The sequence below is a fragment of the Dermacentor andersoni genome, chromosome 7 (genome assembly GCF_023375885.2).
Source record: "Dermacentor andersoni chromosome 7, qqDerAnde1_hic_scaffold, whole genome shotgun sequence".
Taxonomy (NCBI): Eukaryota; Metazoa; Arthropoda; class Arachnida; order Ixodida; family Ixodidae; genus Dermacentor; species Dermacentor andersoni.
In genome coordinates this window covers 179,772,803-179,785,578 of record NC_092820.1, presented here as the reverse complement: position 1 = coordinate 179,785,578, position 12,776 = coordinate 179,772,803, and the positions used below count along the sequence as shown (strand labels likewise).

At 44.6% G+C, this 12,776-nt stretch overlaps 1 protein-coding gene across 4 annotated transcripts in view; it reads right to left on the bottom strand.

Annotated features, from left to right (window-relative positions):
• The window catches only part of LOC126533193 (uncharacterized), a 344,485-nt gene that overhangs the window by 202,320 nt on the left and 129,389 nt on the right, over positions 1–12,776 (bottom strand). For all 4 annotated transcript variants that reach the window (XM_055071630.2, XM_050180468.3, XM_055071631.2 and 1 more), the window contains one exon: positions 3,455–3,595. In XM_055071630.2, coding sequence (XP_054927605.1) covers positions 3,455–3,595 — 141 coding nt within the window. The remainder of the gene's footprint in view (positions 1–3,454; positions 3,596–12,776) is intronic.

Here is a 12,776-nt window from a genome sequence, read left to right as displayed (position 1 = left end):
CCGCCTCACTGGGTGTGGGACGGTCAGCCGCCGGAGACCATTGTGGCGCTGCCCCCTGACGCGCCACTTCGGCAAATGTGTTCTTAGGCAGGTATGCCGCCCGCCTACGTGCCTCCTTGAACGATATACTTTCTTTCACTTTGATCGTGACAATTTCTTTTTCTTTCTTCCAAGACGGGCACGACCGCGAGTACGCGGCGTGCTCGCCTTCACAGTTTACACAATGGAGAGTGTTTTCACAAGATTCAGAGGTGTGCTCATGAGCACTGCATTTCGCGCAGGTTTGGCGGCCTCGGCATCTCTGTGAACTGTGACCGAAACGCTGGCATTTGAAACAACGCAGGGGATTAGGAACATATGGGCGAACACGGAGCTTGATATACCCGGCCTCGATGGACTCGGGCAGAACACTTGTGCCAAAAGTAAGTATCAGATGTTTGGTCTGTATTTCCTTATTATCACGCCTCATCTTAATTCGCTTAACATTTATGACGTTCTGCTCACTGAAGCCCTCCAAGAGCTCAGCCTCAGTCAGCTCCAAGAGATCATCATCAGAGACTACACCACCGGTGGTATTCATGGTACGATGAGGAGTTACTGTTACTTTGGCGTGACCAAATGAAACTAGATCGGGTAGCTTTTCATATTGTTTTTGGTTGCGGAGTTCCAAGAGGAGATCGCCGCTTGCCATCCTGGATGCTTTATAACCTGTACCAAAAACTTGGGTAAGAGACTTGGACACGAGGAATGGGGAGATTGTTCGCACGGGTTTGTCTGGTGTTTCGGAGTGCACTACATGGAAACGAGGAAAAGTTTCTTCTTGACGGGCAAAAAATTCGAAGACATCATCGGTGCGCCCCCTCTTGAGGGAGCGATCAGGTAATGGGGGGAAAGAAGAAGCCATAAGAGACTGTAATTTCGGCAGTAACGCCAGCCACCCACCGTGGAGTCCTACAAGGGGACGTTGCAGGACCTGTGAAACACGGCCTGCAAACGCCAGCTGTACATTACCACTATAACCAAATATGATATAACCTAGGCTGGCTATTCACACAAGGTTAACCCTTGCTGCCTGGAAAAATTGGAAGTAAGCGGAAGCTAGGAGAAGACAGGAAAGATGAAAAGTAAGAGAAAGACGACGGTTGGAGGGAGAGCGAGAGACAGGAAAAGGCAACTACCGATTTCCCCCGGGTGGGTCAGTCCGGGGGTGCCGTCTATGTGAAGCAGAGGCCAAAGGGGTGTGTTGCCTCCGCCGGGGGGCCTTAAAGGTCCAAACACCCAGCATCAGCTCAATCCCCAGGATCCCCTTTTCCCCAGACACGGCTAAGCCGCGCACGGTTAAACGCGGGAGGGTCCAACCCTCGTGTGCTCGGGTACGTGGTGTCGCAACACACCAAACGCCTGCTGACGCAGACGCCCCTGCGGGGAGTGTGTTGATTTGGCTTGTCTCGTTGTATGTTCCGATGTACGACATTAGAAAAGTTCATGCACCTTTGATGTCAAATGTTTATAAGACCATTAAACCCACAAAATTCCGCAACTGAAAATCTAAAGCACAACTTTGGAAATGCCAATGCACCTTTCACATCAAAGGTTTATGAGAACTTTATACGCATAAAGTTTCGGAATCGACATCCATGCGCTCCGTAGATTCCGCGGCCTCCGCGAAATGCCGCGACGAGCCCACTCGCCGTCCAAAGGCCCTTAAAACTTTCTGCTCGGATGGATATGCTGGCGTTATGTGAATCCAAGTGCATGGGCGTTGCCGCGAAATCCAGTCCGAGTTCGCAATGTTCGCGGTGAAATGTTTTTTCGTGCGTGAAAAAGGCAGTCTACACAAAATCCAGAATGATTTCGGGCGCCAGCACGAGAAATTTCGGGGGGTGGGGGGGGGCTGAAGCCCCATAAGCCCCCCCCCCCCCCCCTGCTTACGCCCCTGGTCTAGAGCCACAGCGTCCTCCACTGTTTTACTGGACTGGCGGCCACGCATCATTACGCAACTTCCCAAATAACTATACGAGTCAGTTTTGGCATAACGTTTCCTACAGCGTACTAAAGGGCATTCTGGCGCTTCAATCGTTGAGCCACCGTGGGAATGATGAGAAGTACATGGATTTGTCCGATTTTCGTGCTTGTGCATTCGTTTATTACGCTTTGTATGCGTTCATTGTCGTAAATTTCAGAGCAATGTATACTTTTCTAAGCGCAGAAGAAGCTGCGAACACAAACAATCGCTTCTAATTGCAACGGTTCAGCTTGTCGAGGTGGCCAAATTGAAACGCGCCTAGCGTCTCAAAGCACTGGCGTGCCCGCGATAAATTCATAAGGGTGTTGTCACTTCTCGATGGATGCGACCATGGCGTAATGGTTTCAATATCGGGCGTCTGTGCCTAGAGGTCCTGTGTTCGAATCGTGCGGTCGGACAATTTTAATAATGTTTATTTGATTATTTACTGCGCCGTACATTGTTAAAAATGACGAGTTTGCAAAGCCGTACGAAGCCGGAAGAACAATGTTTAGGCAAATCCATGTACTTCCCATTCCCGAATACTGGCTCAACCGCTTCCATTGCAGCTCCCTTAGACACTACCGCCAGAGTTCCCTCTGGTAATTATTGTATGAAACAAACTCTATGGGCTTTGGTACTTCACTTGGTAGGGTACTAAACGAGGGACCCAAAAGAACTGATTTTCCGCAAATATATCTTTCACTATAATTCACCCAGAGCTCATTAGAAAAACACTAGTAGAAGAAATCTTCATTTTACGCTGTCGCTTGTTTATTTGTTCTTGGCTGTGTCCTTCCTGCGCTTCTTTCATGCTCGAGTCAATTTGATGTAGTTCCTGTCACTTGTTTATTTGTTCTTGGCTGTGTCCTTCCTGCGCTTCTTTCATGCTCGAGTCAATTTGATGTAGTTCCTGGTTTGCCAAGTAAAGCAGAGATGTATATCACAGGCGCATTGTCAGATACACCTTGTTTCATTTCCGGTTTGCTGGTTTACGCACCTTTAACGTTGTGAATTATTAACGTTTGTACTAGTAAAAGTAGACCCGCCCCTGATCTGCATAGAAAAGTTACCTTGACGATCACTATGACCAATGATAAACAGACGAGCCAGCAAAATGAGAGAAGCGAGGCACAAGTTGCACGATATGTTTATGACGATGCGCAAAACGTGAACAAGGTGAATGCAGGAGCCAACGTTTCGACAAGTGGACTTGTCTTCTTCAAGAAGGCAAGTCCACTTGTCGAAACGTTGGCTCCTGCATTCACCTTGTTCACGTTTTCCTCATCGTCTTGAATTTCCATCTCCCGCATTCCCCGTCTTTTCTCACGATATGTTTATGTTCTTTGTGATCATATGCTACAGTCATCCGAAGAACTTTTCTGCAGGAGGAGGACTGTTGAGAAATTGATGAGAGATGGTCACCCTGAGGAAATACGAGACTCTCACCGGTGACACAGACAGGCACCCCATGGAGGAATTCTATGCGGAAGCCCTTCTTGCATTGACACTGCCAGTGGATGCAGTCCGAGTGGGCATCGCCAAGCTCGCACGCCGTCCTCGTAATGCATGTCTCGCCGAGCCGCCGCTCTGCGCACAAACACCAACACAGGCACACACACGTTAAAAATAGAACGAAAGGCAGCGTAGAGGACGCAGTAAAACTAATACAATACCTACGCAAGTAAAACGACAGTCACATTACTATAAAACATCTGTTAGGGTATAAAATTCCGGCAGAACCCATCTCACGATGATTGTTGAGGTTAATTATATTATTTATTTACGTTAATTTATTTATTTATTACTTCCGGTCTTAGTCTTAGGCTTTGTGTAGGAGTGGGCACTGCAGTGTACAGATGAACAAAAAAATGAACAGCAAGAAGAAGCATTACAAGAATTAATTAAATTATGGGGTTTTACGTGCCAAAACCACTTTCTGAGTATGAGGCACGGCATAGTGGAGGACTCCGGAAATTTCAACCACCTGCGGTTCTTTAACGTGCACCTAAATCTACGTACACGGGTACTTTCGCACTACAAGAATTCAATACATCGCACTAGACAGATATTCCTTGATCCGCTCGGGCTGTACAGAGTATTCCAACGAAAGCCATCACAAGCACTGCAAGGGATTGTTGGAAGCGTTTTATATTAGAAAGGGTCTGATTGTGTCAGCGATACATCTATCGTATCGTATTCTGCAGAAATGTGCTTTCGTCAAAGTATGTTATCATGACCATGTTGTTCTATGTGACACCTTGGTTCTCTGCGCATGCGCGGAAGTTGTCTTTTTTTTTCTATACGTTTTTGAGGCTGTCATCGAACAGTTGGTAGTATGGCGCTTCAGTGTCTTCTTTTTTCTGTCCATTTTCACGAAGTTTATTTCGCGCCACAGCCAAGTATACATGTATTTCAGTCAGTCCCTATATCGCCTTAATTTTAATGTCTCCATGTTTGCTTTGTTAATAGGAACAGTCGGAGATACTTGCCACCTATAACAGTTAAATACTAACCTACCAGATTATCTTTCAATATTTTCTAATCGTTCAATGTTCTTCGGAGTGTACGGGTCCCATACTATTGAGGCATACTCAAGAATTGGCTAATATACGTTTTATAAGCTAAAAGACTGATTTCTTGTGTGAACTATCGTGGCGACCTTCTCAAGTAACAAAGCTGGAGCAATGCCTTTTTTTTAATGTAGGATATGTGTTCGTTCCATCTAAGGTCGGATGAAATTACAAGGACTAAGTATTTGTAGCTGCTAACCATAGATTGATTATTACAACTGAAACTGTAAGAAAACTTAAGGGGTGCCGTTTTTGTGTTACTGACATAGTGACCGTTTTCTTTGAATTAACATTCATTTGCCATGTGGCGCACTATGCTTCTACCTTGACTAGAGAAGAATTCAAACAGACCCTGTCATTTACGCTATTAACTTCTTGATATAGCATACAGTCACCTGCAATTAGTCGTATTTTCACGTTCGCTTCATTTATTAGGTCACTGACAAAGATTAGAAAGAAAAAGGGCCCAAGGACGGAGCCCTAAGGAATGCCCGACCGAACCGGCGCTGAGCCAGAACGCACACTGTCGATAAACACACTTTGCCGCCTTAACGATCATCATCATCATCAGCCTAGTTACGCCCACTGCAGGGCAAAGGCCTCTCCCATACTTCTCCAACTACCCCGGTCATGTACTAATTGTGGCCATGTTGTCCCTGCAAACGTCTTAATGTCATCCGCCCACCTAACTTTCTGCCGCCCCCTACTACGCTTTCCTTCTCTTGGAATCCAGTCTGTAACCCTTAATGACCATCGGTTATCTTCCCTCCTCATTACATGTCCGGCCCATGCCCATTTCTTTTTCTTGATTTCAACTAAGATGTCATTTACCCGCGTTTGTTCCCTCACCCAATCTGCTCTTTTCTTATCCCTTAACGTTACACCTATCATTCTTCTTTCCATGGCTCGTTGCGTCGTCCTCAATTTCAGCAGAACCCTTTTCGTAAGCCTCCAGGTTTCTGCCCCGTAGGTGAGTACTGGTAAGACACAGCTGTTATACACTTTCCTCTCAAGTCATGAACCTGCTGTTCATGACTTGAGAATGCCTGCCAAACGCCCCCCAGCCCATTCTTATTCTTCTGGTTATTTCAGTCTCATGATCCGGATCCGTGGTCACTACCTGCCCTAAGTAGATGTATTCCCTTACCACTTCCAGTGCCTCGCTACCTATCGTAAACTGCTGTTCTCTTCCGAGACTGTTAAACATTACTTTAGTTTTCTGTAGATTAATTTTCAGACCCACCCTTCTGCTTTGCCTCTCCAGGTCAGTGAGCATGCATTGCAATTGGTCTCCTGAGTTACTAAGCAAGGCAATATCATCAGCGAATCGCAAGTTGCTAAGGTATTCTCCATCAACTTTTATCCCCAATTCTTCCCACTCCAGGTCTCTGAATACCTCCTGTAAACACGCTGTGAATAGCATTGGAGATATCGTATCTCCCTGTCTGACACCTTTCTTTATTGGGATTTTGTTGCTTTCTTTGTGGAGGATTACGGTGGCTGTGGAACCGCTATAGATAGCTTCCAGTATCTTTACATATGGCTCATCTACACCCTGATTCCGTAGTGCCTCCATGACTGCTGAGGTTTCGACTGAATCAAATGCTTTTTCGTAATCAATGAAGGCTATATATAAGGGTTGGTTATATTCCGCACATTTCTCTATCACCTGATTGATAGTGTGAATATGGTCTATTGTTGAGTATCCTTTGCGGAATCCTGCCTGGTCCTTTGGTTGACAGAAGTCTAAGGTATTCCTGATTCTATTTGCGATTACCTTAGTAAATACTTTGTAGGCAACGGACAGTAAGCTGATCGGTCTATAATTTTTCAAGTCTTTGGCGTCCCCTTTCTTATGGATTAGGATTATGTTAGCGTTCTTCCAAGATTCCGGTACGTTCGAGGTCATGAGGCATTGTGTATATAGGGCGGCCAACCTTTCTAGGACAGTGTTCCCACCATCCTTCAACAAATCTGCTGTTACCTGATCCTCCCCAGCTGCCTTCCCCCTTTGCATAGCTCCCAAGGCGTTCTTTACCTCCTCCGGTGTTACTTGTGGGATTTCAAGTTCCTCTAGACTATTCTCTCTCACCTTATCGTCGTGGGTGTTACTGGTACTGTATAAATCTCTATAAAACTCTTCAGCCACTTGAACTATCTCATCCATATTAGTAACGATATTGCCGGCTTTGTCTCTTAACGCACACATCTGATTCTTGCCTATTCCTAGTGTCTTCTGTACTGCTTTTAGGCTTCCTCCGTTCCTGAGAGCCTGTTCAATTCTATCCATATTATAATTCCTTATGTCCGCTGTCTTACGCGTGTTGATTAACTTAGAAAGTTCTGCCAGTTCTATTCTAGCTGTAGGGTTAGAGGCTTTCATACATTGGCGTTTCTTCATCAGATCTTTCGTCTCCTGCGATAGCTTACTGGTTTCCTGTTTAACGGCGTTACCACCGACTTCTATTGCGCACTCCTTAATGATGCCCATAAGATTGTCGTTCATTGCTCCTTGCCTTAACGATAGATATGCAGAAATCCGTTAAATGAGTGAATTATATTTTAAGTATTGTTTGCAGGTTTAGAAGTAGCTTAGAGCAAGACACACGGTCGAATGCTTTTCCAAAATCTATGAATATCACATCAATTTGGCACTGTCTGCCTAGAATTGCTGCGAGTTCGTGAATACTTTCGAGTAGCTGTGTTGTTGTAGACAGACCCTTCCGAAACACCTGCTAGCTGGAATTAAATGATATTGTTGTCATTTAGGAGGACAGAATTATGTTTAAATATAATATGCTCGAGTTTTAGCATATGTGGGCAACAATGAAACTGGTCTGCACGATATGTGATAAGCGACCCGTTTTCTGATTTGGGTATTGGGGTAACCTTTGCGCACTTCCAGTCACCCGGAACTACAGCACACGATAAAGACTTGTTAAACAGTATGCACAGAAATTTCGAGCACCACTCGGCATATCTCACGAGAAAAGCAGTAGGTACGCCATCCATTCTAGGCAATTTCTTAGTATTTAAATATAACAAGAGAGAGAAGAAGAGAAAATAGTTTAATGACTGCAAAATTTAGAGAGGTCGACCGGAAAATACCTTCTTCAGTCAATGAGCCATATTCAATTGGCGGGCAATCAACTCCAATATTAAAGCTCGGCTTGCGACCGTCATCGTCCGTAAATACCGAACAAGAAAACAGATTGAAGCACTTTGCGATCAAACTTTTATGAGTTACGGTTTTTCCGTCTATACAGAAACTGGACAAGGGCTGCTTTTTCAAAGAAAAATGTCGCCAGAACTTTGCCGGAAAGGACAGCAGAAAATTCTTCAAAGATGCACTTCGATAGTATTCCTTTGCTTTTCTAATGGTTGTTTTTAGTTGCAGACGTCTATTTACTGGCATTAACCGCTGTGGTACACTGGTGGTGCTGCTTTCATATCCGTTTAGCTTTCCATCCTCGCCGCACTATCTCCTTCACCCTACATGGTCGTGTGCGCTGTCGAATACTTAGTTTCATGGGAACGAAGTCCTTGACGCATTTTAAGACTAGGTTCTTAAAGAAGCGCCACTTGTCGTTCACGCACCACGTGCCTGATACAGAAAGAAGTATAAAATCAGGCAGCGACGTATCCATGGCGTATGTCGACTTCTTCAGGACGGCTAAGTTGAACAGTTGAGGATATCATTTTGTGATCGGATATTGTGTAAAAAATATTTACTTCGACATCACGACTGAGCACTGCATTACTTACAAGGAATAGATCTAAAATTAAAGCTGTATCGGTCTGACTGCGTGTGAGCTCTTTTATTACCTGAGCAAAATCATGGAATATTACGAGGTCAACAAAAGGTTCGGCAGCACTAGAAAGGTGCTCAGGAAAATCGGTACACCAGTCGATTGAAGGCAGATTGAAGTCGCCACCTAAAAGGACATTACAAGAGTCGCTTTTGTTAGAACAAATGAATTCGTTAAGTTTAAGAAAAACGTAATATTGAGTAGGAAGGGGGACGGTAGAAGCCTCCTACGATTACACTGTACCCATCAAAATGTACTTTAATGAGGACGCACTCAACTGCAGGTATATCAGGTAATCTAGACACCAGTAATGACTGTTGATAAATAATTGCAACGCCACCGCCACGCGAAATTCTGTCTTTACAATGAATTCCGTAACCTTGTGGTGCTCGTCCTGTCTGCTCCTTTCTGGGTCCGTGTTTCACTTCGCGCTAGAAGCCAAAATCATGTTACCGTACCAACTCGCCCAACTGTCTTTCCTTTTGCGTTACTTCCTCGTCGGAGATGTCGGGGTGAAGCCAAGTTTCCGTGATTATAAGAATTTGCGGCTTGTGTGTTATGATGATACTTTCAACATCATCAGATTTATTAATGATGCTACGTGAATAAAGGTTGACGCAACGGAGGGGCTTTTTGGCAAAAGTGTCGATTCATTGTGACCGGTGTCTTTCTTCTGTTTGTTTGCCTGCGGGATTCTTTCTGTCACTTGCGCTATCCCATCGGAATATCTCGCCGTTAATCCTAATTTTGTCGTACACTAGTTGGACTTTCCACCCAGCAGCTCTACTTTCGGAGGTGCTATCCCAGAGTTTCATGCTTTTGAGTATTGTAGGTGCTGAGAAGTCTTCAGAGACCGAAAAATATTTATTTTTCATGCGCCCAATCCTGTGTAGTCGTTCAGCCGAAGAAACTTGCACACCAAGATTGTTCTCAAACACGCCCTCTAACACAGCTTGCTTCAGATCATGAGTTTCGACAGCTGTTTCTACGACCCCAAAAACCAGCAGGTTGATCCTCCTGGAAGGATCTTCTAGATGGACAAATTTGTCCGGCAACCTGTGTACACTTTTCTCGGGGCGAAATACTTCATTACTGACTTCATTAAGAGGAAGCTTTAGCTCGGGTGCTCCTATCTAAATACATGCAAAAGGAGAGCTTGTTTTTCTCGGCAACCACTGCACCAAATTTGCCAAGGTTTGTTGCATTTAAAAGAAAAGCCTAAAATTGTTGGTAAAACGTGATTGTTGGTTTCAAATTTTTCGAATTGGCAAAAATAGAAAATTTTCAGGACATGAAACTATCAAGTTTACAGCTCTGTAACTCAGCAATGAGAAATTATACCACAATTCTGTGAATTGCATCGAATAGTACATCTAAAGCAGACAAAATTGGTACGTTACACATGAATCTAAAAAAAATTTAGCAATATGGAAATACAGATTGTGCAGAACCGCTGTAAACAACGTAACAAATTCACGTAAGATCTAAAATGACATGTGACATTGGTCCTCTTTCAATGATTTAATGGATGCCGTTTACAGAACCGCGATATCTGTTATTGATGCAGATCTATTAATTTGTAAACTTCGTTCTTCTATCTTTTTCAAAATTTGGAATTTTTGAAAATTCTTGTAACAAGATTCAAGCTCTAAATCGAAATTCCACTGCTGACAGTCACGAGTATTTAACTTTCTCCCTCAAATGCAACAAAGTTCATTAAAATCGGTTCAGGGGTCATCTCAGAAAAACGTTTTTGCGCTTTAATGTATTTGGATAGGCCACGTCTGAGTTGGGCCAGAGCTCCTCAACGACCTGTACTTTCATTTCATCTAACCTTTTTTTTCTATGCAATTAACGTTCAAGCAATGACCGACGCATTGTTGCCACTCCCCCCCCGCCATACCCGTCATATATGAGCCGTGCACTGCAGCCGGGCTTCCCACGCTTCCCTCTGGAAACGCTGTGCCGCCTAGCAGCGCGCCCGAGAATGTCTTGCTCCTTTTGTGTGGCCTCCTAGATTCCACCGATGGCGCGGCGGTGCGTGCCAACTCCGAGTACGAATCCCTCGATGCCCGCAGGCATTAGTGGCGCAGTGTGCTACTACTGTGCGGGAGGAAACGGCGTGACGCAGGCTCGAATCCGCACAACACCAGACAAATTGTAAGGGATATCTTTTTTAATTTAAGAGCGGCGTACCGAGGCTAGATGGGTTGACACAAAGTGGTCGAAGTAGGCTAAAAATGCTAATCGCATTATTCGCTGCGGATCTCAGCGGCGCTGACAGTATTACTGGGTGTGACAGTACTGATTGCAATGGCTGTTGCCGCGCAGGAAAGATACAACGCGATCGCGACACCCATTGCACATTATCATGCACAATTCAAGCTAGTTCTTGAAAAACTAATTCTTGTCAAAAAGCAATATACGTTTGATTCCTCGGCCACTAATGGGTAGTTCTCTCAGACCACCAGACACGTAGAACAAATGAATGAACCTGATGATGATGATGATGATATGTAGTGTTTTGTGGCGCAAGGGCCAGGTTTGGCCAAAGAGCGCCATGACAAGTGGTAATGTTAATGTATTATGGAAGATGTGACTTGGCTGTAAAGTGGCCTAAAAATAGTCGCAGTAAAGTGCGTAAAATCTACGTGGTATAAAATTATGGCGATGACTAATGACGAATACTATGAACATTAAAATCCATCGTAGAGGAATGATGCAAAATATAAAATATATAAGATGGTAAAATTACTTGGAGCACTGCTGCCTCGCCAGAGCCCTTGAAACACAAGGGTCTAGAGGCGCGTGCTATACCAAAGAGCTATCACAGCGGCATCCTCTGAAGAGAGGACCCGCTACGAACATGTGGGGCTAAAAACATGCAGGACAACATCTTTCAGGAAACTTAGGACTGCGTTGGTGTCAAATAAAGGTTCTGAGCCGAGTAGCATTACGGGATGTAGGGGGATGTGCTGCCGGTAAGCTATGGAAAAATGTTTCCTTTTTTCAGATTCCGCTTCCCGACACTCCAGTAGGACGTGGAGGACGGTCAGCCTCTCCCCGCATCTACCACATGTTGGAAGTTCGTTTCCCGTCAGTAAAAAGTTATGTGTGCCAAAAGTGTGTCCTATTCTTAGACGGCAGAATAGGACATCTGTCCGACAGGATTTTGTTACAGGAGGCCAGAAACCTAATTGTGGCTTTATTACATGCAGTTTATTATTTATTTCTTCGTCCCACATGCGTTGCCAGTGGTTTCGTAGTTTCCTTCTTAAGAAAGGCTTCAGGTCTGTTACAGGGACCGAAGCAGTAGGATTAACTGCATGAAATGAAGTTGACGTGGCCATCTGGTCGGCTAGAACGTTTCCCTCGATGCCCCTATGTCCAGGCACCCAGCATATAATCCCATGCTGCTTAGATATATATGCTTTACATAGTGCGGAGTAGAGTTCATTAAATACTGGATTTTTGTGATTACAGAAAGACATCAAGGCCTTCACAACACTGAGGGAGTCCGTATATATAACTGATTTCTGGAGTTGTGGTTTATTTATATGCTTCACAGCAGACAGTAATGCGTAGGCCTCGGCCGTAAATATACTTGTTTCCGGATGTAGTACATCGGATTCTGAGAAGGATGGGCCGACGGCAGCATACGACACCCCGGCATTAGACTTCGAAGCGTCTGTGTAGAACTCTGCGCAGGAGTGCTTGTGCTGGAGTTCTAGGAAATGAGTTCGTATTTCGATCTCTGGTGCGTGTTTTGTTACTTTTAAAAAGGATATGTCACATTCTATGACCTGCCACTCCCAAGGCGGTAACAACTTGGTTGGATGCTTTAGGCGAAGCTCGAGGAGTGGGACACGCATTTCATCACTAAGCTCCCTCACTCGAAGCGAGAAAGGCTTTCTTACAAAGGGGCGATTATGGAAAAGTGTAGTGCAGGTCATATCGTTAACAGCGTTAAAACATGGATGTTGATGATTGGAGTGTATCTTTAGGAAATATGTGAGGCTGATGTAAGTTCTCTGTAGATGGAGGGACCATTCATTTGATTCCGCGTATAAGCTTTCAGTCGGGCTTGTTCTGAAAGCGCCAGTGGCTAACCGGATACCTAGATGGTGAACAGGATCTAGCATTTTAGCGCGCTCGGGGCGGCAGAGTTATATACTACAGCACCATAATCCAATCGAGACCGAATTAGGCTCTTGTATAGGTTCATTAAACACTTCCTGTCACTACCCCATGTAGTCTGGGATAGAAGTTTAATTAAGTTCATCGTTTTTAGACATTTTTCTTTCAGATATTTAATGTGTGGAATGAAAGTGAGTCTGTAGTCAAGTATAATACCCAGGAATTTGTGCTCTTTGTTGACAGGTATTTGGT